This window comes from Branchiostoma lanceolatum, chromosome 6 (assembly GCF_035083965.1).
Source record: "Branchiostoma lanceolatum isolate klBraLanc5 chromosome 6, klBraLanc5.hap2, whole genome shotgun sequence".
Classification (NCBI taxonomy): Eukaryota; Metazoa; Chordata; class Leptocardii; order Amphioxiformes; family Branchiostomatidae; genus Branchiostoma; species Branchiostoma lanceolatum.
Window position 1 is genome coordinate 17,850,540 of NC_089727.1, and position 27,775 is coordinate 17,878,314.

Consider the following 27,775-nt stretch of genomic DNA (forward strand, 5'->3'; position numbering starts at 1 on the left):
CCCAGTTTTCTTTTATGTATAAATTCATAAAATGTCGCCAAGCCAAAATAGAAAGCCCGACAAAAGACGTCAAATACAAGCCGAAGCCTAACCTCTGCTTGGAGACTAACACTCCTAGTGGTTTCACTTTGTGCAGACGACAAAATAGTTTGACTCCACGACCAAGGACATGATAATGTCCTTGCCACGACGCATTGGTTTGCGTATGCGATATAGGTGTACGAATGGGCCACCGTAGTCATGAATACATTACCGTGTTTACTTCCCGTCTGGAGAACGAGCTGCTCACTTCCTTTCCAACCTCTGCAGGGACCAGAAGCCAAGGGCCACCCGACATTCCAGCTTCGGTAAGTGTGAAAAATGCGCATTTAAAGGTCAAGAACTCAACCTTCCCTGTTTTTCTACTCACCGAGCTATTTTTCAAGCTAACAGTTGGCACGAATAGGGACTGAATTTTTATTTTTATGAGATTTTCTGTGCAGACGTTTGAACTTGTTGATGAGGCCTTCTGTGCGGAACCCTGGTGGTTGCTCACTTTTGTGGGTCCCATTTTTAAGTCAGGAACGACGCAGTCTTTAAGCTATACTTAAGAAATAAGCCTTGTCTTGAGTTGCTTCTTGATTATTTACTTAAAATGGAAGAGTTAAGGGTGGTTCTTCACGCCTTAATTAGTCGAAGAACTGGTCCGTAAAGTTTTTGGTGGGTGGGCGCTGAGGACTGTTTTTTAGACATGGCCGTTTTTTTTAGAAAGGGGAAAACTCATTTTCAAATCTGCTTATCGATTTGTTCTTTTTACCTCACTAGTTCAATAAAGGAGCAGTCTTTAAAACGTGGCAAACGTTTGGACTAGTTTGCAGACGGAACTTCTCTCCCCACCTTTCTTTTTGTTCTCGTTTGCTCAATGCAAAACGTGTGGGTGGGCAAATTACACACATGACATCATGGTGGGAAATATTTTGTACATGTCGTCTGATTTTGAATGTTTGTATTAAACATTGCACCTAGAAATGTTTCAAACTTTGCATTTTTAATTGTATGCGTTGCTTTTAATCTTGCCAGATTATAGCAGAAGGTAGAATTTATTTCTTATACTCAACAAAGCAGAGATGGCAGGCTTCACCCCCTCGTGACCCTAATACAGTCCCACAAACAAAAGTTGCAACATTGCATAATTTATGAAATTGCAGACATACATACACACAGATACACACAAACAGACAGTTATGGCCAATAACTTAAGGCCTCCAAAAAACTAGGCCACATTCTAGTAACTTAATACAACCTTGTACATGGTGATGTCATGGGGTGAAACATGAGAACTTGAAGTCCTTTGTCTACAACTCCCGCTGTTTTCAAAGCAAAGCGAAATGTGGATGTTTCTCATCGCCTTGGGTTGTATATAGACCAAGGACTCCCACATGTTTGCACTGCAGTTGTTTTTGTTGTGCAGGGTGTTTGTCTGTGATCAGTCCCTTAGCCCCTTATCAGTAGTGGGCGCTATCATGAAACACTCCAGCTGTTTCAAGTGTTTGGGGAGGATTTCGTAGAAAGTAAGAAAACACTCGATTATAAATGTTATCAGAATTTTGAATTATCAAGGAAAACTTGTGCCATGCTTAAAATACACAGGATATTCATGCAGATTTGAAATGTCAACTTTTGCCCCCAAATCTGGGACCAACCACTAATGATATTAGGGGATGCAACCACTGATATCTACACAGTCAGGGGGTTTCGTAGAAGGTAAATTTTGGGTCATTAATGTTTAAGTAAAACAGTCTGTTGAAAAGACATATTCATGATTCATCATGTAGATATGTTAATCTAGAAATATCTAGTATAGTTCACTTTTCCCATCAGGCATTTTTACAGTTTTTTTAATTAGGCCAATAAATAGTGCACACATTTATTGAAAATTATTTCAAGGACACAGGAAAGATCTTGTTGATTTGTTAAAGAGCTAGCAGAGCTGAGAACATGGCCATAAATACAGTCAAAACTGCCCAAGAAGACCACTCAGGGGACTGATATTCTGTAAATGCATTTAATTTTGCGTTACGGAGAAAATGGCATGTTCGCGGTGGTTTTAAGTTCATGTTTGAAACAATAGTAGTGCTAGTCATAGGTAGGCAAAATGTTTTGCGGTGGTTTTAAGTTCACGCTGAAGAGTTCGCCGCGAAAACTGCGAACATAAAACCACCGCCAACTTTTCTGCATTTACAGTATCGGTCCCGAGTAGTTTTCTTCTCATTTTAAATTTAATATAAAATCTGGTCCATGTGGACAGGTGGTCACTATAGACAGGATTATTAATCTATAGTTAGTGCTTGTGTCACTGGAAAAAAATATCTTAGGGACCACCAAAAAGTACTTTGGCCAGGTGGTCCTTTTGTAGAGGTGGTCATTTGTACATATTTGTTACAGCCTACAATTTGTACAAACATTAGTAGGTGGCCACACTGAGACTTTTACAGTTAACCCTTTCAGTGCTATGGATGGTTGGAACTAGGCTCATGATACTGATGAATGACCCATTCAATTCCCTTTCCTCCTTCCATTTACCACCCATAGAAAGCGAGACACTGTTACTTAAATGTGTGTTAAGTGTTGAATTACATGTTCCTCAAATAGTCAGGTATAGGGTGGACAGGTGGACCTGTATTTATGTCGCGTCGTAAAAGAACGGTGGTATTCTTCTCATTTTTTGCCCACGTGTGCTGTTCTGTTCGGTTCAGTGCCGCGATAGTTTACCCTGTACTGACCTGGTGAAAAGTAATGTATTACTTGTCAGACAGGACAGTCCCCGAGGCTTATCTTTGATCAAAGGGGCCTATGCATGGGGAGGGGGTCTTGGTAACACTTTTCGCCAAATTCTGGAGGTTTTCGAATTAGGCTAAGGCCACACCAAGTAAATTTTTTTTAAATTTTAGCAACAACAAAAAATCACGAAAACAGAAGGCTGGGGTGAAAATTTGCACCTGACCCTGTTCACTCCCTGAAACTGTGTGCACCAAAGTACAAACTATCCTCTGATCTGAGATTCTGTTTTCCTGTTGATTTTCCAATCTAGCATTTTTTTTAAATTCAGTTAATCAAGAAATTAAAATAGTATGGCCTAATTTCAGGAAGGAAAGGCCACGCTTTATGCAAAATGTTTACTACAAAACAAGTTGTCTGTACTACTACTACTAGTATGAATGGCAAGAACTTGAAAAAACATGTAGTTTGCGTTCGCTTGCAGAAAAAGGGCATATTTGGATCTAAGTGAGGTCAGAGTTTGTTTATGTTGGTTCAGAATTCAAAAGAACAATGCCAAATCTTCCTCTTTGCTTGTTAAAGGAAATTCTGACAGGATGTTGTTGTTCGTGCAGCCCCTAGAGCAAAAACCTGCAAGGAAGCCTGGCACGGCCTGTCTCCAGTAAACCAACATGGCTTCCCAGGCGTAAACAGTTTTCCTTCACTGCGGTCTTGATGTTATCACGTCGAAATTTAGTCCAGCTGGCAAGCATGGTTTACCCTAATTCTTTTAACCTTACACATTATCTTTAAGTATCAGGGGCTGAAGACATATTTTACTTATCTTTAGGGGAACTGATTGACCTACTTTTTTCATGATTTTGCATTCAAGATTTTGCTGATTGTAACGACAGCTAGTGTTTTGCCTCAGGGTATATACAAGGGTCTGCATGCTCTTTTGCATAAGGCGTAGCCAGCCTAATTCTATTTCCTGTAATTCTTAGGGAAAGCCATCTTAGTCAGGTAATTCGTAGCGAGGCCACCAAATTTTGCGTAATCACCTTCCTTGATTTTAGCGTAATACGTGGGGGGTTCTGCTGAATTCAGCGTAAAGCCTTGTCGGGACCCCCCCCATGCAGACCCTCATACATGTAGGTGCCAGCTGAAGCAGGTATGTAAAGTCTTTGCGGAGCCAGAAATGGTTCTCTCGGGTATGCAAGAGTGCCCAAATGTCATAGGTAGTTTGGGGTGACTCGGTAATGATTTATGCAAAATGGCTGTGACCTTGATATGTCTGACTTTAGAACACCTGCTCTATGTGTGTTGTGTGTGGAGTTGGGAATACAGATTGTTACGTTGTCCTTGCAACCATTTGGCAGTCACAGAATGTCGCAAACTGTCACAAATACGTTCTTTTTGTGAGCTGAAAGTTTAAGGTCTGTGATTGTGAAGTATAGCACAGCCAGACATTTTAAGTGAGTGTCCTTGAAGAAAGCCATGTTGTCTGGCCTCCATGATTATGGTTGGGAGGCTTTGTATCTTATCAGTGGGTAAGATCTAAGCCAAGGTTATAGCCTGTTCAAAGCTATAATCCATATTTTTCTGAACCATTCGGGACTGTACAATGTTTCTTTTGACAGGGTGCACCTAATCTCCAAGCAGATGTTAGGGGGTAGATAAGCGCAATGTTTTCCAACTGGCTGGGTGTCTTTGACATGGTAGTGGCTGTCAGAGGAGCCGGCTGTTTTAATTCCATGTTATTCGTAGCCAGACCGCTCAAATTTTAAGTAGAGTGTAATTTGTGCATACTATGTATAACATGGTGCCTGAATTTAGCGTAAAGCAAAGCCAGCCTGTTGAATTCAAGGCAATACTGTTAATATAGTATATTACATGTTCACCGCTAACCACAAACATTTTTGTCCAATACTGTAGCAGTATGTGACTATAGCGCTGCCGCAAACTTAAAACCACCGCAAACATTCCATTTTCCCCTTAGCGCGAAATAAAAACCTGCGAACTTAAATGCATTTACAGTATACGTAGTCGCTGTCTTCCTGAATTTAGCGCTGATTGTACTCCCCCCATGTGGGCCCCCTTCAATGTCCAGCATATACACTTCAAAATTGTATATCTTAACCCAAATAAATGTATACTACACTCTTGAAGTTACACCACTTTCAGCTAACATTTGGAGAATTACACTAGTAAGTTGGGGAGTCTCTTCCATGCAAAATTGCAATATAAAAAGTGATGACATTCAGTTACTTATTTCTCCTATCCGTAAAAAAATGAATTCTGAAGGTGTTTTGACGTACACTCTTACACAATGCAGTGATATGATCTTGAGGTAAAAGTCACTTAAATTCAAGAGAGCTCACCCTGCATTAGCGGTTGTGCAGTAACCTTTATGCTTGGGCAGGGCAATTCTCTGTTGGAATATCAAACACTCACTCAAAATGTCAACAAGCTTTTACTGTACTTCAAATGGAATACATTGTATTTTTTGCAATAGACGGCGTTCGCTGAGCCATCATACTGCAAAAGAAATTTAATTTTTGTGTGAATTGATGTCATGATTGGAATGTGATGTAAGATTATGATTTAAAGCTAAGGCCACACCAATTTAACTTCTTGGTTAATGGATTTTTTTGTTGATTTTAGCAAAAAAAATCATTAAAACAGAAGGCTGGGGTGAAAACTTGCACCTGACCCTGTTCACTCCCTGAAATTGTGTGCACCAAAGTACAAACTTTCCTCTGAGATTCTGTTTTCATGTTGATTTTCCAATCTAGAATTTTTTTTCAAAATTCCGTACTAACCAAGAAATTAAAATGGCCTAAGAATAGTGGTACATGAACTCAAAACCACTTTCCCTTAGAAGTTAGATAAAGTTTTCTGAGTACTGGTAATGTCTCTGAATGATTGACTTCAAGTTGACTTATTAGGTAGGACGTTTTCATCACTGACCTCATAATCATATCACAGTAACCAGGTTTGGACTTTATTTGGTCAGTGAGGCACAATTGGGATTACACCCACCCTCAGCTAAATGTATGCTGTAGACAAGAGCTGAGGTCATGCATTGCTGAAGTGCGGGGGTGGAGCTTTGCGCTAGGGCACATAAAAGGCAAGCCCCTCAGTTACATGTAACAAAGGTATAACAGTATGTACATAAAAGGCAAGGTTGTACGTCAAGTGTACATGCACATAAAATTAAATTAAAAGGCAAAGTTCCTAGGTTGTCTAGGTCTACGTAATAGGCAAGCCACTTTGTTGTACGTAAGGTAGACATATACATGTACATGTACATGACTGTACATAAAAAGGCAAGCCCCCTCGTTGTATGTAAGTTACATGTACGTAATAACTATGTAAGGCCAAGAAGATTGAATGAATGAATGAAAAATAATTTGTTTATTAAGTGTCTAGCGACAAGGTATATATGTAAGATACATGTACATAAAAGACAAGCTCCTCAGTTAATAACTTATAGTATATATAATATATGAACATTTAAGGCAAGCGCCTTGGTTGTACATCAGGTACATGTACATAAAAGGAAAGCACTTTGCACAGCCACGTACAGTTACATAAAAGGCAAGTCCCTTGGATGTTTGTACAATTTGTAAGTTACATGTACATAAAACTTTTAAAAGGCAAGCTTCAAAAAAACTTTTTGGAATCCATAATTACAGCATGAAAAGCTGACAACTTTTGATGCCGCAATTATATTATCATAGATTCCAAAATACTTTTTGTAAAGCTTGCCTTTTATGTACTGTACATATAACTTACATGTACAAACAACAAAGGGGCTTGCCTTTTATGTAGTGCATGTATATGTCAAAAGAATGCAGTTACCCAGGGTTATTTGTTTTTGGTTCTGCACATTTTGGAATATTCGGCATACCTGGGCCGGAGGTAAGGAATTCTTCACGTTTTTGAAATGAAGACATTGACCTAAACCATCTGGTTCTTGTTGGAGTAATTTTGCAGCCGATTGTCAGTTGTAGAGTTCAAACGCTCAAGTCAAAGCAACCTTTTGACAGGCGAGTTACATCTTTGTATGTTTTACACATTTAAATTTACTTTGAAGTATTTGAAACATGAAAGAGCTTCAGTTTGTAACATGTTCTTGAACACAAGTTAGTGTTCTTGGGTCCTCCAAGGCCTTTTTTGACTGACCCTTTCAATTGGGATGTTTCAAGTTTACTAGTAAGGGACTGTGCATTATTTAGGCTTCTGAAGTTTGGATTAAAGATTTTTATGTTGCCCATCTCCCTGGTAAAAAAAATGGCCATATTATTAATTGCCAAGTTCTTTGAACAGTTGAAATATATTGTAAATGCATTTAAGTTTGCGTGTTGTTTATTTCACGTTAAGGGGAAAATGGAGTGTTCGCAATGTTTTTACGTTCGCAGTAGCACTATAGTCACATACTGCTACAATATCGGACAAAAATGTTCGCGGTGAAACGGTCGCCGAGAAAAACCGTGAACATAAAACCACTGTGAACATTTCTGCATTTACAGATTTCAAATTTCAAGACAGAGCACTAAAACCCTCTATGTATTACCAATTTGAAAGTAGGCTATGTTTCCTGTATTCACAAACCGAGGCCTAGGGTATGTCCTATATGGCAGTTAATTTTCAACATTTACAACACAGCACCTTATAAATGTGCAATAGAGATAGATAGGTATGACTCACACCCTCTTATGAGTAGGTCATACCATTGGTTAATCAGGGAAATTTATGTGTAGTACCTTTTTTTTATGCTCAAAAGTTAGACGCACAAGTACAGTAAATGCGTATGTACATACTTTGTCAGCTTGAAAGGAATAAATTTAATTGTTTATTTTATAAAATTGGGAAAGGATTGAATTAAAAAGGTTATGTATCATGAAAATTAAATTGAAGGTCCCCCTTTTTTGGGCAAGAATGCACCCTACTTGAGCCTGATCCAACCAGGTGATGCTACATGACCTTATATGTACAGAATTTCCTGCCTGGGTAAGCCTGGATGACATCACTCTGAAAACCTACTTTCTGTAGTAGGCCCTGCATGTGGTGTTAGAACTAGAGTTACTAGTGCCAACCTTTCAGCTGATCAGTACAGTACTATATCTGTAGGTGAGTGCAATGTGTTAAGAATAGATATTTCTTCTATGAAGTGTTCTGGCTGTATGTTTCTTAATGTTAGCAACTAGTGTTTGCAATTGTGGATGTACATGTACACGATAGACACAATGCATGCTGCCTGTTGCTGTAAATCCCTTTATTTTTGCCGTGACTTTATTTTGCAATAGGAGGGGAAAAGAGGTTTTTACAGTGTTTTAGGGCTGAAAGAGTACTGTTACTGTAGTAGAGTTACATTGTATGGTACTAACTGTAACAGTAGTAGTAATATAGTGGACTATCCGTGGTGTTATGTGGCGGAGAGAAAATAAAACCACGGCAAACATTTGAAGATTTACAGTACGATGTGCCTTTGTGACTTGTCGTCATGTTGAACTATGCCTGAACTCATTAGGAAAATTGTCTGGTTGCAAAGCTGTAGGAGGGCCTGCATGCTCTTTTCCGTAAGGCGTATCCTATTTTTATTTCCCGTTCTTCGTAGGGAAAGCTGTCTTACCCACGTAATTCGTAGCAAGGTGACCAAATTTCGCGTAATTGCGATTTTAGTGTAACATATAGGGCGTTTTTCTAGAGTAAAGCTTTGTCGACCCCCCCCCCCCATGCAGACCCTCTTATAGCTTTAGATTTCTTTGTGCAAATGAAAGGTGCACTGCTTGATTGAGGTTCTCAATGATAGATGTTATCTTGTAAGTAATTGAACAGTCAGACAGAGTGTAAGGTGAGTAGCATAAGAATGTGGGAAAGCACGTACACTGCTCTTGATACAAGTGCATTCCATGCATGCTTGGTTACATGGCGAACCTTGGGCACATGTGGGCCAGACAAATTTGCAGGGAACGGGTTTTCTGCACGTGAAGAATTTGCGCGTGAAAAAATACATTTCTTTAAAATGTGTCAGAAAATGTGCAGTATAATTTTCATAGACAGGAAAATGTGATCCCATGATGCAATTTTTCATCTGACACCTGAATTTATGGTTTGAAAACTTTTGATTTTTTAATCCCTTGGGAATAGGTCCCTTGGGAATAGTTAAACTTTTTGGGGCTTGAAACCTAAACATTTGAAAATCACTTAAATCTTTAAGAAATACATAGTCAACTTACTTATATAAGGTTTTGTATTGTTAAATGTAACTATTTGAAGCTTTTCTCCATTCTACTGGCCTAATTTCATATTTTCTCAAGAAGATTCTTTCACGCGCAGATTTCAAACTTTTTTGCGCGTGAAAACTTAACATTTGAAAATCACTTGAAGATTGAAAGAACAACATTTTGAACTGTAGAATGCAACAATAAGATACTTAATTCCATTGTGGGCCATCTTATTTCAATTTTCAAGCTTAAAACCTCCAAAAAGGTTTTAAATCCCTTGGGAGTCAGCTAAAATATTCCCAAGGGACCTAAAATTCAAACCCAAAATTTAAGTAACAGATGCAAAATCATATCATGGGGTAACATTTTTCTGACTAAGAATTTTGTAGTGCACATTTTCTGACACATTTCTTGAACTTTATTTTTTCACGCGCAAATTTCTCACGCGCAAATTTCTCACGCGCACAAAACCCCAACCCAATTTGCATGGGGACTTGTCCCAACTCTTCCAAGTTCAAGAAATGATTCTTAATTTTAAGTCAGAAAATTTGAAAATAATTACTGTAAATTCATTTATGTTAGCGGCACTAAAATTTCATGGTACGGTGAAAATCGAGAGTTTGTGATGTCTTTGAGCTCATGTTTGAAACAGCCATAGTATTGCAGAATGGGAGACAAATTCAAGTGGATGTTTTGGATGAATTGAGTACGTTATGATGATGCTGGTCACAGCGAAAACACGAAACAACTTCTGAATCAAATATTTCACAATTTACCATATTCTCACTCCTTCCTCAGAACATGGTGCATATTTCAAGATGCTTGTCATAACTATCTGTACATATAATATTATATATGTATAGATAGTATAATATATATAACTGTCTATAACATCATCAATAAATGTTTAACTTTTGTTGTGATGTGTTATCCTTAGTTAAAAGTCTAAGTAGTACAAAAGAATTACTAGCTGATGTATAATAAAAACATCAAAATCGTGCATTCACGATTTATGAAAGCTATTCCAGAGAGACTTTAATTTTTTTTTGTCCCAGTCCCTTGTGTGATTGTAGGTCACCCTGGATGGTAGTCTGTAGAGTGTTCTATGTCACCAGTCCTCCTTTTATCACTGGAAACTGTCTACACACACATTTGCATATGTACACCATACTCTCAAGGGAGATCTGGTATGTGTCAATACATAATTAGTGAATGAGAAAAAATTCATAACTTAAAAAAATCATTACCATCCATCAAGCCCTTCTTGAGTTATTCCCTTTCAAAGTCAGATACAAAACCTGCTCCTGCAGTTCCAAAAAAGCCGCTAGGGGGCCCAAACCCACACCACTTACTCTCTGTCCAAAGATCTATCTACCACTCAAAAATAAGTTCCATAGCATGTCCAGAACACGAGATATCAAAACAGGAAGTTCCGCCGCAGTACCGTAAGAAGCCGCTAGGGGGCCCAAAATCTAATCGTTTTTAGGTCTCATCAAAACCTACCAATATACCAAATACCAAGACAATCCATCAAGGCATTCTCGAGTTATCCTGTGCCACTACAAACAAACAAACAGACAGACAAACGCTAACCTCTGCATAACCTTCTCGGCGAAGGTAATAAACTGATTGTCTATTCGTATTACAGAGTCTGACATCATTTTGTACAAGGATAATTAAAGTGGAGTGGTTGAGTTTTTCATATTTACCTCAGTCTGTGAAAATGGAGGTATTGTTTTTGGTCTGTTTGTTTGTCTTGGTGTGTGCTCAAGTTTGTTCCAACTGGGTCTGAGTTTGTTCCCAGGCTAAGTTGTAACAGGAGACTGGCAGGATGTGAAGGTTGAGCTGGCCCACGTCCAAATTTCCCTAGCAGGCTGGCAGGAAATGAATGTTGACACATGCCAAAAAGTCAGGAACCGGACAATGGCATGTTTCTCTATTCAAGTCTTTTTAGTTTCTGTGTTATTTTAGAGTATTTGTGGTAAGTAATAATAAAGGCACCATTTGCAATGGGTTTGATACTCAAATTTTGGCGAAGCCTCAGTGGCGAGCCAAATGGTATATAGGATTGTGTGCAGTTTGTAAATATTCTAGGAATTGCACAGGCATTTGCCAATAAGAATGTTTCGAATGTTAGTCAGCAGTGCGAATAGAAAGCCATGCAGCCCCCCTGGGGACATTCGTCCTAGATAGACAGACAGGCAGCTACATCTGTCTACCAGATATGTGAGGCTTATGTACACATGACCTCAGATCTACAGTAATATTGTTCTTTTCTAAAACAATGTGTGGCTGTTTTTTATTGATGTTGATTTTTTCTTTTCTTCAGTTTTTTTCTGACGTCAAGTGACCAAATCTACCAGACAGGATGGGTGACAAACCAGATGTCTCTGAAGTGACCAAGTTTGACTCCGGCAAGCTGAAACATGTGGAGACTCAAGAGAAGAACCCTCTGCCTACAGAACAAAGTAAGGACAACTACATACAGTAACCTGTTCTTCAAGATTGAGCTGCTGTCTACTTCCACTTACTCTCAAAGTAACCCCCAGATAACCCCGCTAGAGCTGTGTACCTAAACAAATTTTAGGTACAGGTACAGGTAAACGGGTTAAGGTACAGGTCCGGACCTGAACCTGTACCTAAACTACTTGTTCAGAAAACGCTAGATTTTCAATAAGCACAAAAGCATGTTTGAACTGGTAAAAACATGATATTTGATCGTGCTAGGTATTATTCTCAGCAAAACACAGATGAAAATTTGACTCCAGCCTTGCAAATGTGTTTTCTGCACTTTAGAGTGGCTTTCTGCACTTTAGAGTGGCTTTAGAGCACTGCCACAGTAATTTCATAGTAATTTTATCTGTCAAAGTGGCCATCCCCTGAGTCAGGTCCAGTACTGATACAGCAGGGTCAGGTATTTTGGACCTGTACCTAATTGATTGTACCCGGTACTGTATCGGTACAGTGTACCAGTACACTGCTCTAAACCCCGCGAGGGGCAAAGTAGGGGGGGAGGAGGTCCCAGGCTAAGGCGGGCAGGCCTCCAGCCTGGTGGGAAATGACTCAACGGTGGGAGCCGTAACAACCGCGCCAAGCAGGGCGTTCCACTGGGGGATGGTGCGGGGGGGAAGAATGAATATTTGACTGAATCTGTTCTAACGTTGATTGTATGAAATTTGAGAGTATGGCTCCCCCAGGTGCGCCTCTGAGCTGGTGGTCTACAGTACTAATTCAGTAAAAGGGACTATTATAATAATTGTAAAATGTGGAAGTCAAAGCTTTTTGTATGGGAATCGAGTACTGTTTCACGTGTGCAGTTTCACATCATCTTTGACTCGTTTGAGGTACTTTAATTTTGTGGTGCAAAGTGAAAAAGTTTTTAGTGGTGTTCACGCAATTGTGTAGCACAATATAGTGTTATTATAATGGATTCTTTAATGCATATTCACAGTGTCATAATTTCATACAGGAGAGGTCACTGATAATTTAAAACCACCGCAAACATTCCAAGACATACAGCAAATGTTGGAAGTATTATTGAATTTTCAACATTGAATCCAGCACATATATACCTCCTAAAACTGTTTGTTAAGACAATCCTTCATTTGACTTGGTTTTCCGATGCATACAATGTAAGATACTAAGATACATTTTGTAGATACACCATCAAATTCCTGTGTATTATATTAATATTGTAATTTATATTACATTTTATAAAGAGAATTTCAATCTCTGTTACACAGCATGTTAAAGGCATGTGACCGAATGAATTTTGAGGATCAATGTCAATATTAATCTTCGATTATTTTGTTGTTGTCACCCAGCCATTAACCTGGAGAAGGCAGCCGAGCGATCCTCAAAGATCATAGAGGGTCTGGACCCATCCAAGTTAAAGCACGCAGAGACCAATGTCAAGGACACGAAGCCTGATGCCGAGGGTAAGACAAAGATATTAACTTGAAGATACAATAGATCATTACTGACCATGCATTGATAATGCCCCTCTCACACAGTCAATGAGATTCAACCACATTTGTTAATCGCCAGAAGGTCGCTCGATTTTGAGAATCGCCAGAAACACGAGCATGTATTCTACCTGAAAAATTACACCAGTATAATATGGGTTAATCATGTCTATTCTGTAAATTTCATTTCTGTTTTTTGTTTCTTTTGTGGATAGGTCCATGTCCTTAGCCACTTCAGTCCAAAAGTATTCCTGTGCCCTTTTTTTTCATAAAAAAAAATATAATAATGACATATATTGATCATATTTAATAATATCATTTTCTTGTTGCAGCCATGCACCAAGACAGGGCTGCCCTGACGGCGGCAGCAGTGTCTGGGTTTGACAAGAGCAAATTGAAACACGCAGAAACTACGGAGAAAACCCATCTGCCAACTAAGGAAGGTCAGCATTCAGTGTACAGCAAGTCTTTATTTTCATTAAGTAGTTGTTAGTAAAGTTAAAGCTATTTACAATGCTTCCCACATCTTTCGGTGTATAGGACAGTGCCCATCTCTATTTCTAAAGCCCTTGGGCCACACAGTTGTGCAAGCACTACAGCAAGGACCAGTGCAATGCCTATATAAGCAAAGTTTGCCTTGCATACGGTAGGTCGTGAGTTTGATCCCCAGCTAAGTCATACTCAAGACTTCAAAAATGGTACACACTGCTTTGTCTGCTTAGCACTCAGCATTTGAGAAAGACTATGGTAGTTGTGTGGCCCAAGGGCTAAGGAAACGGAGATAGGCACTGCCCTATGCACCAACTGGTGCGGGAAAGTACTTAAACTTACCACAGCAGGGGACTAGTCTGGTAATTTTCAGGAATCGTTGCGTTAATCGTCAAAGTCATTCCCATGGTTTAGAAAGCAAAATATTCTAGATTTATCTTGTTTTGGTACTGTAGAAGCCGTAGATAAATGTGTTCTGGTGAAGAAAGTGTCAAGAAACTTGTGTATTTTTAAACCATTGGTTTTCTGTCCAACCCGTTGGGTTCAATGTTTTCATACCAACACTAATTCTTCTCAACTTTGTACTTTCAGAAATCGAGGCAGAGAAGGCTGGGAAGTAGAAACAACGGGGCTACATCCTTCAAATTTGTACCCTTTTGTAGTCCAGTACTTTTCTACAATTCTTAGATAATAGGTACAATAAAGTTAACCTAGCTTATCACAGAGCACATCTAAGCGAGGGGATAAGAAATTTCTAACTAATTTTGGTACAGGTGATTCTGCTTTTTTGGTGATAAATTTTAAGGTTTTTGACTAACAAAAGAAGATAACCACTTCTTGTTTTCGTCGATGTATCGTTTACATCAGCTTTAAGGTTTTTGTTTTTCAAACTTAATGATTCCAGAAAGTTTAATAAGGTACGTAGGATAGAGGATAGCAGACTTCTTTATCAGTGGTAATAACAACATGGTCAGGTTTTTGACTTGCCATTCCCAATTGCAAGAAGGCACAACAGTTATGCTTTAACCTTCCCCCCCTAATGTAGCCTTTTGGAACCAAATATGTTTTGGTTATAAGGTTAAGCAGCAGGGAGAAGGTTAATATGAACAGAAACAGCATTTTTCCACTGCGAGTTGACATTTTCCTTGGCACGACAGACTTCAATGGTGTAAGGTTGGATGACGTGCCATGTTACCTTCTTTCTCACCCTGGTGATTCTAACGATTTTCTTTAACCCTTGTACTCCTGTAACCATTCCAGTTGAAAATCGAGAGATAGAATGGATTGATAGGTGCGATTAAGAAAAGTTTTTGGCAGATTTTGCTCAATAAACATTCCAATTCCCTTACCAAGAATGACTTACACGATACAACAAAGGCAACACAATGTGCTGTAAACAGTCTTACAATGGACCTTTCTATTCCTTCAAGATTTGAAGCAGAATCTAAGACAAACAATCGCTGAGGAGCTTTGCACAGTTTTATACAATAAGATTAGACACAGGTCCAAAATACTTGATTAAAGCATTCCAATAACCATGTAACAAGTAGCCTTGCGAGGATATGGTTCTATGAATCAGTGGTAGTGGCAGAGTTTTCTTATGTCTAAAAGGCTTAGCTAGAAAAGAAATTGTCTTGAGATCGTCAAGTGCTAAAGAAGTAGCAGCCAGTTTGACCTTGTACGAGGTAGAACTTAAGACTTTGCAGTGAAAATCTGTTGTTGAGTGTCATACATGGCTGATCATGTGAGTGTATAACGATGCTAGCTGTTACTGTTACTGAAATAAAGAAGACTTTACTTGGTAAAGGGAGATTTAAGCATTCCATCAGGCAAGTTGTACTAAGTATAGAAAGAACTCGAAGAGTGTAAACCTCTGGCAAGGTTATGTTGAATTTTGCTAATGTCCCAGCAGATCTACACCGGTGCCAAAATTGTACAAGCTAGCCAGAGAAGGTCAAGTCAGGTAACGGTGCCTGACTGGACCTTCTCTGGCTAGCTTATACGATTTTGGCACCGGTGTTGATCTACTTGGAGATTAGAATTTTGCCATATCCTTTTAAGCGTTTTGGATCTGAACATTTATCTGTCATTCAAAAACTTCATCCCTTGACTACAAGGCTCTACTTACTACTGAGAACCAAACAACATCAGTATAAATGCCATGACCTTGGTAGAGGTACAATATACCTGTAATTGGTGCCATAAAACCAGCTTTATAGCACACTTGTTATCCAGACGTGCTTTCCTACGATGCCAACTGCTATTTGGGCGTCTCCCGACTTGAGGAGTGACAAATGTAGCGACCTTTCTTACGATATATGTACCACTCTGTCATCTGCTTTGGTATAATAAAACAAAGTCATACCGAAGATTGTGTGCTGTGTTGTACATTCTTTGTTATGAAGAATATTTTAAAAAGTTAGAGACTTAGGAACCTTACTGAAAAGAAAAGGATTTAATAACACAGCTCTACATCAAACAGTAGTTAAGACAATTAGTCTACTTATTATAATAAGGACAATAATGTCGCTTCATCCAAGGAGGTTTTAAAAAGGTTGGTTGATAAAACCTCCTTGCTGAGATTTTAATGCAACTGAGCTATACACAAGATGACTTACATGTTTCTATTTCTAGTCATAAACCATTGTTAAAAAATGTTCAGGGATAGTTCTTAAAGGCATCCAGAGCTTTTATGAGGCTTGAAACTTGAATACAAAATCTCAAATTTCTAGTCATTCATACACATAGTAAGTTTCAATAACATCAACATTATAGCAAAGATACGATGTCGTTGTGTGGTGAGAACTGATAGAAAATCCAAGCCCTAATAGACTGATCCTGACTGTCCATCACAATTAGCGATTCGACCAATGAGAGAGTACTAGTGACTGTATGTCCGTCAAATGTTTGCATTTTTATGTCTGAATTTTGCATTTCTACGTTTTGACGGAGGTGGGCGGGGCTATGGTATCAGTCTATTTACACTACTAGTAGGCGCGTGAAACTAAAAGATCTCCATGTGGCTTATGTTTGTGCCACTTTTGAGAATTTTTGATAAGAAATCCGCACGCAAATGTGGTAAACAGTGGCATTAAATGTCAATTTCATAAAGATTACAGCAACTAGAATCTTTCCAGTTTTCAAGCCTTATAAAATGCTCTGGGTGCCTTTAAATGTGCAACAAAACCATGGGATTAGACGATTTGTGTAAAACATCAATATTAAGAACAAGCACATAACATTTGTTAAACATTAAAATGTAAAAACATAATGATGATTACATACATGTATGACTCATTTGCAAAACAGACATAATGTAACATTACATAATACACAAGATCGCTAGAAATGTGATCGTTTTTAAGTTGCAAATTAAAAAGTTAACTTTAGTAATTCTTATCGCTAAAGCATATCATGCATGTCTTGGAGATACATTGTATACATTTGTAGCACTACAAAAATAGTTTCTGTCACATTCCCTTTCATATCATAGAAGCTAATATCAAATCTAACTTTAACAAACAACCTAGTACTGACAGCATTCCTAGTATATGCACCTGGAGTTTTCAAGCCTTATAAAATGCTCTGGGTGCCTTTAAATGTGCAACAAAACCATGGGATTAGACGATTTGTGTAAAACATCAATATTAAGAACAAGCACATAACATTTGTTAAACATTAAAATGTAAAAACATAATGATGATTACATACATGTATGACTCATTTGCAAAACAGACATAATGTAACATTACATAATACACAAGATCGCTAGAAATGTGATCGTTTTTAAGTTGCAAATTAAAAAGTTAACTTTAGTAATTCTTATCGCTAAAGCATATCATGCATGTCTTGGAGATACATAGTATGGCACTACAAAAATAGTTCCTGTCACGTTCCCTTTCATATCATAGATGAAGCTAATATCAAATCTAACTTTTAACAAACAACCTAGTACAGCATTCCTAGTATATGCACATGAATGATTGTAATGCCATAAGGATATATAATATTTTATTGGAATATGGCATGGTTAGTAAAACTAAAAATTGCTGTATCAAAGAGTGCCAATATTCCTAAATATTCATCATTCCTTGCTACAGCGGCCGTAATATTTGAATAGGTTCATATTTGTTTAATATCCAATTTGTCAAGACAACATATCAAAACAACCTTTCAATTTCCCAATATTTTAATCTTCTAAATTTGTATGCTTCATCAGATAGTAACAAAACTGGAATGCTACCTACATGTACATGTATGTTACTGCTTTTCTGCTTAAGTCTGCTCTTAAGATCACCAGTATGACAGTTGACATTTAGTCTAGCTCTAGTATGAAGAATACTGTTTTGATGAGCCTTAGAAATTAGTACTAAAAGCCAACTAAAAAGAAACTGATAGCCACATGTCGGCGTCAAACGTCCAAAGAAACAATGTTGATAAGTGGATTAGAAATGTCAATGGCTGTTATAAAAGGTTATGTTTTAACCTTTTTGACTGGAGGTTCTGATATTTTATCACTGGTGGCGACAGGGGGCACACTGAATCCTGGAACCTGGCGGGAAAATGGAATAAACATGAAAATTATAAAGAACATCACTTGAAAGTTCATCTGTGTTGCAAGTAGAAGCCATTCTGTATCAAAGCTGAACAGTTCCAACACAGACTCACAAAAACTTGGACTTACCTAATTTTTCTCTGATCAACTCCAATCTTTGTCAAGGAATGAGCAATCCACTGCTTCTGTGACATCACGTTATGCAGATGAGCCACGTGACTGGGTGAGCAATGGATCATATGTTGCAAAAAGTCTATGGCGCCCCCCGTCTCTGTTAAGGGATGGTTGTAAAGCATGGATGTGGATGGCTTCTTTTATTCTTCTTGCGAAAAAGTCTGGCTCTGTGTCCAAGATTTTCACTTTGTCCAGTGATACTGAGTGAAACATCTGAGGTTGTTGACCTCTCAACACAGATCTAGACGGGGGGCGCCATAGACTTTCTGCAACTTATGATCCACTGTTCACTGAGTCACGTATCCTATCTGCGTAAAGTGACGTTATACAGAAGCAGCGGATTGCTCATTCCACAAAGACTAGTCGATAAGTCCAACTATTTTGTATGTGTTGGAAATTACAGTTCAACCTTTGATACAGAATGAAAAAGAACAGAATCTGACAGAAATACAGCACATAATTATATATAGGCATGTGAAGATTATGTCAGGATATAAAGACATCTTATGATATAGTGTCGAAATCATAGTACTGTTACAACATTGTTAAAGGGTTAAAACAATTCAATATCGGTGGCAAGGGGGCTGGAAGAGATGATATATTGTTTGATGTTGAAGGGTTAGAATGAATATGTCATGATTAGATTATGAAGGGGTTTTGTGATTTGATGGTCCATAATGTTATACAATTACTTTGCATGGTCACCTATTAGTATAGAACTATAAAAACAGCCTAATTTGTAAGCAATAACTTCTAATTAGCCGAGTTTATGTGCATAATGATTGATGATGACAGTAATCATAATGTAACGTTCCATAATTTGCAAAGCTGGTAGAACATTGTTGGTGCACGAAAATGATAACTATGAGGCTGCTACCTGAGTTGAGCTACAGTAAGCCCTCACGTTTTGTGCGTCACATCTACGATAATCCTATCCTTTCCGAAAGGGGCTATGCTAAAGGTTATGTACACTTAATTGTGCTTAAGTTATTGATGTCATACTCGGGCAGGGATATAGTTCGATACGGGTGTTCCGGCCCGGGTTATCACACGGGGTTCTACTTTCATCACAAAGGCTTCCATAGAATATTCCGAACCCACTTCGCGTGCGCCGGTTGTACTACTGTTTAAAATTTGAATACTGGATTGGCACATCTGAACTGCTGTTGTTACAATTTTTTGTTCGAGGAAGTCAACTGTTGTGAACTTCTGGCGCATTTCGCATTGAAATGTGACTGTTTTCTCGGGTGGGTGTGACCCTCAGTACCAGCCCTCCCACGGGTCAGATCCTATTCACGGTCGGGCTGGTACCTCGGGAGATACGGACTACACCATGTTTTATTCTATATCTATGTCATACCTGGGCCTGATACGGGTGTTCCGGACCGTGTGATAATAAATAGTATCTTTATGTCATGCCTGGGCCTAATACGGGTGTTCCGGACCGTGTGATAACTATCCGGATCACATAGGGTTTGGGAGGGTTATCACACAGGGTTCCTTAGAATATTTCGAATGCATTTTGAGCGCGCCGGTTGGCCGCCGTCAAAAATTTGAATACCGGACTCAGAGGTTGGAATCAATGTTGTTACAGTTTTTTGTTCAAGGGCACAAAACTCCCCCAACTTCTGGCACATTCCTCATTGAAATGTGTGTTTTATCGGGTGGGTATGACATATAAACAAAATACAACACAGTGTATTCCGAATCACCCTCGATCCCGGCCCTCCCGTGGGTCGTATCCTACCCACGGTCGGGCCGGTACCTCGGGTGATATGGAATACAGCGTGTTGTATTCTATATTTACCTCCGGCTTGACCAGCCTGATGCGGAGTTTCTGGTGCTGGATGTGGGAGGTTTCCACGGTGATCTGAACCACCACACGGTCAAACATCCGCAGCTTCACATCGCCTGCAGTCTGTGACGACTCCTGTCAATCAAAACACCTGTCAGATGAAGGGCTCAAAATACATTTTTTTATTACCTGCAATATTAAAGTCAACCAATTGAAAGCAATATTGGCCTGAAAATCGGATTTCATTTTTTTTGAAAGTCAATTCATTTAGTATCAAAATGTATAGCGATGTTCATGATGCAAAAATAAGACTTTGTTGTAATGTGAGAAAATTGTCGCCGGGTTTTTGTAGATTGCGAAACTAAGGGAATCATCGTATAGCATGTTTTTGCGCGGTTTTTAAAGCGAAAAGTATGAAAGGTATAATTACACAAATGTGCTAGACAGTGTTAGTTAATGTCACTACAATAAAGATTTCAGCATTTTTTTTCTTTTCATTTTTTGGTCCCTAATATTGCTTTGGTTGCCTGAAATTTGTCCTGTAATTTCATAAAAACTTTCTGCAAACATCTGATCTACATCAGCCTTGTTGACAAACTTTGTAACAGTCGTCTACATTTTTTCAGAGCTCAAGTAAATCAAAGATTCTCTAGAAAATGTGCTCTTACAGGGCACCACATCAACATTTTGTGAAGCTGTTTGCCTCAGTGAAAACAGAGATATTGTTTTCATTGTGCTTGTTTGCTGGTGTTGGTGTGTGTCTATAGTCATTAGAGTGACAGGGTGTGAATGCAAAGATGGTGTGACTGGAGACTGGCAGGATGGCAAGGTTGACTGCAAAGGTGACAGACTTAACTAAGGGAGTGACAGGAAGTATCAGACATGATAGGTCATGGGGTCAATGGAAGAAGCTATTCAGTCACAGGGAGGTATTGTTTTTGGTCTGTGTGTATGATTTGGCTGTGTCCAAGTCTTGAAGTAAAGAAGAATTAGCAAGAAATTGACCAACATTATGATAAATAAGTTAACAAAAACAAATGACCTCTTCGTTGAACACAAACGGGCTGTCCACCCCTCTCCCGTCCTGGGACTTGAGGAAGATCGTTCCCTCGAAACCAAACTTCGGTATGAGAACCTGGACCGCGTTCTTCCGCACGAACAGGACGAAGCCTTCCTCCTCCGTAACCTTGTTCTTAAAGAAGAGCTGAAACACAAGATGTTGGAAAAATAAGAAAATAGCAAGATTTGCAGTTCTAGGCAAAATTTTTGGCCACTGTGATGCATTGATTTCAGTTTGTATTGTATTCTATTGTATTTTTTAACTATTTAATGTATTCACACTGTACATACATGTACATTAAGAATTGTGAGGTGACCGTTCAAATTATAAGGTTTTTGTGTATGTTGTGTTCAGTACCAAGGACAGGTGTGTTTGTGTGTGTGGATGGTCAACTAACTTAAACTGTTGCAAACATGTTGTAAATGTTGCATTACACATTTACTATTTACATGTTGCCCATCTCATCCTTTGGTTTCCCGCAAAAACTAGAGAACCAAGACATAAAACTGACCCGCAACATACACAGCATTGCCTTATATTAAGTATACAAAGACAGTGCATCTTGTAGGTATTGAAACTCCTCGTATTCCCTTCTTCTGGGGTCAGTTTGCAGTATTATTTGAAGATTTGGCTCAACTCTAACCCAAAGCCTTGGTGTTTTACGTCTTGATCTAAAGGTCACTCCCATCAGTCATTCCACCTATTCTGGATTCAGTTCTATGGGTTCTGAGAAGGGGACTTATCTGGGTTACAGCAGGATCTCTTAGCTGTAATCTTTCTCCGGAACTCACAAAAAGGCTAGTGGGTCACCGGGGTTCTCTTTTACAGGTGGAAAATGTTGTTGTTCAAAAGTTGAGTTTGAAACTGAGAGTGCATATTAGGAGAGCTGTCATAACGATCAGAGTGCTCCACTTTTTAATGTCATGAAGGAAGTTGAAGCAATATTTTGTGTCATTTGAAAAACTGTTGATGTACGACAACGACATACAGCAAAGTTGTACATCTTCAGCATACAGAGCCTTTTTTCCTGGATCTCAATTGGCCCCGCGCATCAGACGACAGGCAGAGGCGATTCACATGAAGGAATAAAGGTGCCATATGCTGATGACATACGACTTTGTTGTGGGTCGATGTACGAAAATTTTTATGAGTGTGAATCAGGTCTTAGTAAGACCACGACCAGGCAAATGATGTTAAAATTGATGTTTACTCCAGTATGTACTGTCCAATATGCAAGACTACTTTAGTGTAAACTGGAACAAGGAAAGGGCAAAAGGAACCACCGAGATTGTGGCCGTATCAGTCCACGCTTGCGGTCGCCTCTTGGACGGCAGGCAGCCGCGGACTCATCCATACGCAGATTAGATTTCACGGGGGATTTAACCAGGTTGAAGACTAGGATCTCAGTGGTTCCCCCAAACCATAACCATTTGGTTGTGGTTTGTGGGTTGTGGTTTGCTTTTGTTTTGTCTTGCTCTGGTTTGTGCCCAGACCGAAGTCTGGGTTCCCCCAAGGCCTGCGCGGCCAATGTTAGGACTGTTTGTTATCGCTTTTATAACCCGGAGAAAAGCGAGCACTTTCCCTTGTGGTTTGGAACAATCCAACCAAGACATGAGACAGGGGTGTCTTGGGTGTATTTTCTGATAAAAACTATTCCTCAAGTCATTTTCCATGATTCAAAATTAAAACATCCCAAGCGAAGGTACTAAGAAAGACTGTTTGCGGCTTCCTTGCAGTATCAAGCACTCTAAAAGTATGTTTTGTTTTACTTTGGAGAATAGTTACCCCTAAAAGTCCAAATAAACATACAAATGCCAAGCAAAACTTGCAAAACTAAAAGCCATACCTTCACCAAACAAATTCCTGTTTACGTTAAACAATGTACCACAATCACATAAGATTTTCGACAGGAAACTCTTTGACACAAAAGGTCGCAAAAGCTTCAGATTGCCAAAATATCTCTAAGTTGCAAAACACGACCCAACAACATGTGCATAATGAAGTTCATGTGACCGAAACTAGCTTGGCAGTTGAAATACAGTCACTCACTGACCCTTTGGTAAACAAGGCCTTACAGAGGGCATTGTTATGTTGTATAATGTTTCTACCCTTTTCATGCCAATTGCAAGTAGATCTAAACAGGTTACAGAAATGACATTCTTTTTGTAGCTCAGACAGAAAGCATTGATCTGTGACTGCTTGCAAATGTTGACTGATAATAAAAGGCATATGTTACCTACAGTTAACACCTGTCTGTATTTCAATACCATGCTGACACTAAAAGTAAATGTCAACCAGCCTTTCGGGCAAAGATGCTGTTGGTTCAATCCTTGATGTATGCACACTTCAGACATCCAGGTGTTCAAGACAATTTCTTCCGAAGGCCTGGATTCTAAATATGAATAGCTGTAAGTTGTTATATCTTCATTCAAATGATGAAGCTCATAGTCCTACGTGTACATTCCCTAGTTTCTTCATGAATCAATCTTTCAGTTACAAATAAGCTAGGAGTAAATATACAAAAATAAACGTTTTGCTCAAAGTCACTCGTATAGATATCCCTCTGTCTCATGGGATAATTTTATTACTCTGAAGGCAACCCATTTACTGTTACAGTAGCTTAGAACATGATAAACTTCAAAGGCAAAAGGAACCACCGAGATCGTGGCCATATCCGTCCACGGCTGCGGTCGCCTCTCGGACGGCAGGCAGCCGTGGACACATCCACACGCAGGTTAGATTTTACGGGGGGTTTAACCAGGTTGAAGACTAGGATCTCAATGGTTACCCCAAACCCATGAGGTTTGTTGCTTGGGGTTTGCTAATTTGGTGCTACGTCTCTAGATCTGGGCTGAGTGTTTCTGCCCTGAGGCGTAGCATTTCAATGGTTCCCCCAAACCCAATCCAATCCCCAACAGGTTTGATTTGTTTTGTTTTGTTTTGTTTGGTGCTTGTTGTGTCTTCTTTCTGGTTCATACCCTGGACTACAGTCTAAAGGTTTGCACCCAGACTGTAGGGCGGGTTTGTGCCCAGACCGAAGTCTGGGTTCCCCCAAGGCCTGCCTGCGCGGCCAATGCGAGAACTGTTTCTTATCGCTTTTATACCCCGGACAGAAGCGACCGCTTTCCTTTGTGGTTTGGAACATTCCAACCAAGACATGACACAGGGATGGTCCACATGTTCTCATCAATAAAAACGATTCTTCTGAATCTTCTTCTTGTCAAATTACATTGTCATAAATTACGACAATAAACTACGAAAGAGCCATTTGGGCTTCCTGGCTGCACCAAGTATTTTTAAAGCAACTTTTTCCTCATAATTTTGTTGAATAATCCCTTTATTTCAAAAATGTTTTAACACACATATACTGGAGAAAATTTGCAAAATGTAAAGCCATGCCTTCAGTAAAAAAGTTCTGGATTCCTTTTAACAAATGCACTACAATCACATGAAATTTTTGACAGGAAATTCTTTGACAAGTGAGATTCTGTGAGCTTCAGATTTCTAAGAGTTATAATGTCTTGCAAAATGAGCCCCGACAACAAATGCTGCATAATGAAGTTCACGTGACCAAAACAAGGCTGTCATTTGAGACACACCCATTCCATGACCTTTAATACATTATGGTAGATAAAAAGCCAAACATTGTTCAGTGTAGTATTGCTACACCACGTTTCATGCCAATTGCTGGGAGACAGGTTAGAAATGGCATGGGTTTTATTATGAATATTAATACAAGCTAGATCAGGGATAGAAAGCGATTCTATAGTTACAGTGCTCAAATATTGGCTAATAAAGGAATATATTGAAATCAGAATATTTTGACGTTGTAAATGTCACCATTAGCCTTTGAGGTTAACCTACCGCAGAACTAAGTAGAAAAGAACAAACGAGAAGATTTCAGCTTATTCCCAAAGTGAAATAACGAGAAGAACAAGACAAGCCAATGTTGTATCAATGTGGAAAACGGGGATTCCCCTTATGCAAACAGGACACGGGTCAAAGGTTACATTGCATAATGTTGTGACTTGTGAGCACCCAATTTCAGAGGTGGATACCGATACAATACTCTTAACTAATAATCTCCATCATTTTTGCTTGCCCATATCAGAGATTGAAGTCTATTTCCATATCTGATTTCAAGTTTAACTTTCAATATGTTTTGTTTATTTTGCATGTCAAACATTGCTGACAGACATAACATAAGACTGTGATTAAATCAAGATCAAAAGTTATCCCCTAATTGATACTGCCAATTTTTTTGCCACACCAATCAAGAAAAGGCAATTTCATTCTGTGAGTGTGATATGAAGACAGTGTAACATTTACCATAAGATTATTGATAGCATTATATGTAGGACACACGTTCTGTACAGGGTCATAAAAAAGCATTGAGGATAACAAGCCGCCTGCAGCTGGAACAGAATGACAGTGACTTCTTGTACTGTTTGATCGTGACCATTGTATGTTGATTTAGCCATCATTGCCAAGCCAATCTTAAAGCAGGGCTTGAAATAGTGGGTGCATGTGCACCTGTGTGCACCCAAAGTTGGAACTATGCACCTAATTTTTGACTGTGGGTGCACCAGTGCACCTAGATATTTTTGTAGGCTATAGGGTAAATGTACTGTTGTACACTAGTAAACAGAATACCGAAAAAGCAATATAACCTTTTGTAACAGTTGTACTTTATTTGATTTTGTATTACTTGTTTGAAATTTTGAAGTTAGCTATTGAATTACAAATTGAAGTTCTTAAGAGCGTTAAACTTTGAAATTATGTTTTGCTGACATTCAACTTTATTTTGTGGTGCACCCAAAATTCTTTCTGTGCACTAAATTTTTTGGGTTGGGTGCACCAGTGCACCTATTTCCAAAAATGAATTTCGAGCCCTGTAAAGAGTTGTTATTAAGCAAACTAAAGGCAAAGAACCTGTTAGCAAATACTTAATATCATATTAAGTACACATACTTGACAAGACTATATGTAGCTGCTTATTTAGGGCACTGTTTTTATATCATTCAAAACACCAAAGGAACCATTGCGATTGTAGCCATCTTAGTCCACGGCTGCGGCCCGGGCAGGCAACCGTGGACGCATTCATGCGCATATTAATGTCAAGGTGGGGGCCAAGAAACCTTCGAATGAAGACTAGAATCCCAATAGTTCCCCCAAACTGCCTAATACAGTTTGTTCTAGTCATCGATAATGCGCTCAGGTTCTATATATGCCAGACCCATTATATTCAGTGACTGGCGGCCCCCAATATACAAAGGCTGTGTTCGATCGTATTTATACCCGGGTAAAAGCGAGCACTTTCCTTCGTGGTTTGGAACATTCCAACCAACACATGATACAGGGGATTACATTTTGTTGTACATTTAGTTAGTCTTTAGATACATAAAATGATTCCTTAAAGTGCATATTAAGTTAATAATATCTAAAATATAAACCCTAAGTTATGGCGTGATAGAACTACATGTGGGGTTTGCTTACTATACTGTAAATTTTTGTAAACGTCTATAAACACCCCCTACATTTGGTAAGGTCCTCGTTGACACATCTTTGAAAACTGCGAAAATGGCAAAAGTTAGAGCCTCAAGAAATTTCTACAGTCCTTTACCTATGTCCTGTTGTTACATTAAGTTTTTGACAGAAACTTCCTTGCAACAAGAGGCCTTGCAAGCTTCAAATTTCTCATTTTTCAGTTGCAAAATGAGTCCTGACAACAACTTGTGCATAATGAAGGTCACGTGACTGCAGTAAAACTATACCAATGTCAAAACCTTTTGTGAATGGAAGACTTTGTCTTCATAGTAAAACCCTTTCATGGCAACTGCTGGGAGAAAGGTTGTTTGCTGTACTCCGGTTACTATGAAAGCAAAGTATTAGCAAGGAGGTTATGTAACCTCCTTGGCATTAGGTAAGAGGATACATGTGTCAATAGAAAGTGACTGAAACTCGTGGGGGTTCCCCTTATGCAAATTAGGACCAACAAAAAGATGTTGGTGGTGGTTTCGATCAATGGATTATTATTTTAATCAGTCTTCTAGAGTCTCCACGTCAACAGTCTTATTCTGCCATATGAAAAAAAATGAAATTAAAGAGATCTACTGTAGTGCAGCATCAGTAATTCTGCGGCATGCACACTTCAGATATCCCGAGGTGTTCAAGACATTCTTAAGAAGGCCCGGATAACGCTGATTCTATACGGTGAAAGGCTGAATTATAGTTGTTATATCTTCATCTAAAGGATGAAGCTCATAGCCCTACATGGACATTCTCTTAGTTTCTACATGTATCAATCTTTCAGTTACAAATTATCTATAGGTCCTGGATTAAAGCTAAAAAGAACTGTAATTAACATCAATGTAAAATTTTGCTCAAAGTCACTTATGAGACGATGTCATCACTTTGAAGGCACGTTAACCCATGATTGCAACTTACGTGTCCCCATGGTAACACAACCCCACTACTTCCGTCTGAATCAAATTCCGTGGATCCTGGGGCCCGAGTTCGATCCTAGGGTCGGACCTAGCTCTGATATGTTGTAAGAGATTGCATTAAGGGATGGTGACGTAAAGCCGGCGGCCCCGTGCATGAGGGAGCTTCAGAGATAAGCCTCAAGCATCAAACCTCTGCACGTAAAAGAACTCACTTATCGAGAAGAGTAGGGGTGACCCGGTGTGCTTTGCCAAAAATTCAGCTGTAGCAAAGCCACATTGCACTACCACTTAGCAACAGTACTTGAAAAAGCATCACGCTTTG

The 27,775-nt window shown here is 39.0% G+C and overlaps 2 protein-coding genes across 2 annotated transcripts in view; one reads left to right on the forward strand and one right to left on the reverse strand.

Moving 5' to 3' along the window:
* Positions 1-236: 236 nt before the first annotated feature.
* LOC136437463 (uncharacterized) lies at positions 237-14,413 on the forward strand. Its single transcript, XM_066432085.1, has 5 exons — positions 237-347; positions 11,299-11,437; positions 12,794-12,907; positions 13,267-13,377; positions 14,015-14,413. The coding sequence occupies exons 2-5, from the start codon at positions 11,338-11,340 to the stop codon at positions 14,041-14,043; spliced, it is 354 nt and encodes a 117-aa protein (XP_066288182.1). The 5' UTR covers positions 237-347; positions 11,299-11,337; the 3' UTR covers positions 14,044-14,413.
* A 3,271-nt stretch (positions 14,414-17,684) lies between these two features.
* Positions 17,685-27,775, reverse strand: part of LOC136437466 (exosome complex exonuclease RRP44-like) — a 35,450-nt gene continuing 25,359 nt past the window's right edge. The window contains exons 19-21 of the mRNA XM_066432088.1: positions 20,990-21,151; positions 19,960-20,082; positions 17,685-17,975 (exon numbers count right to left, since the gene is read on the reverse strand). Of these exons, the coding sequence (XP_066288185.1) occupies positions 17,898-17,975; positions 19,960-20,082; positions 20,990-21,151 (363 nt within the window). The 3' untranslated portion in view covers positions 17,685-17,897. The remainder of the gene's footprint in view (positions 17,976-19,959; positions 20,083-20,989; positions 21,152-27,775) is intronic.

Coding starts and splice junctions, on each gene's coding strand:
- LOC136437463 (XM_066432085.1), top strand. CDS start 11,338: ATGGGTGACAAACCAGATGTCTCTGAAGTGACCAAGTTTGACTCCGGC. Junction 11,438..12,793: donor CCCTCTGCCTACAGAACAAA/GTAAGGACAACT, acceptor GTTGTCACCCAG/CCATTAACCTGGAGAAGGCA. Junction 13,378..14,014: donor CCATCTGCCAACTAAGGAAG/GTCAGCATTCAG, acceptor TTGTACTTTCAG/AAATCGAGGCAGAGAAGGCT.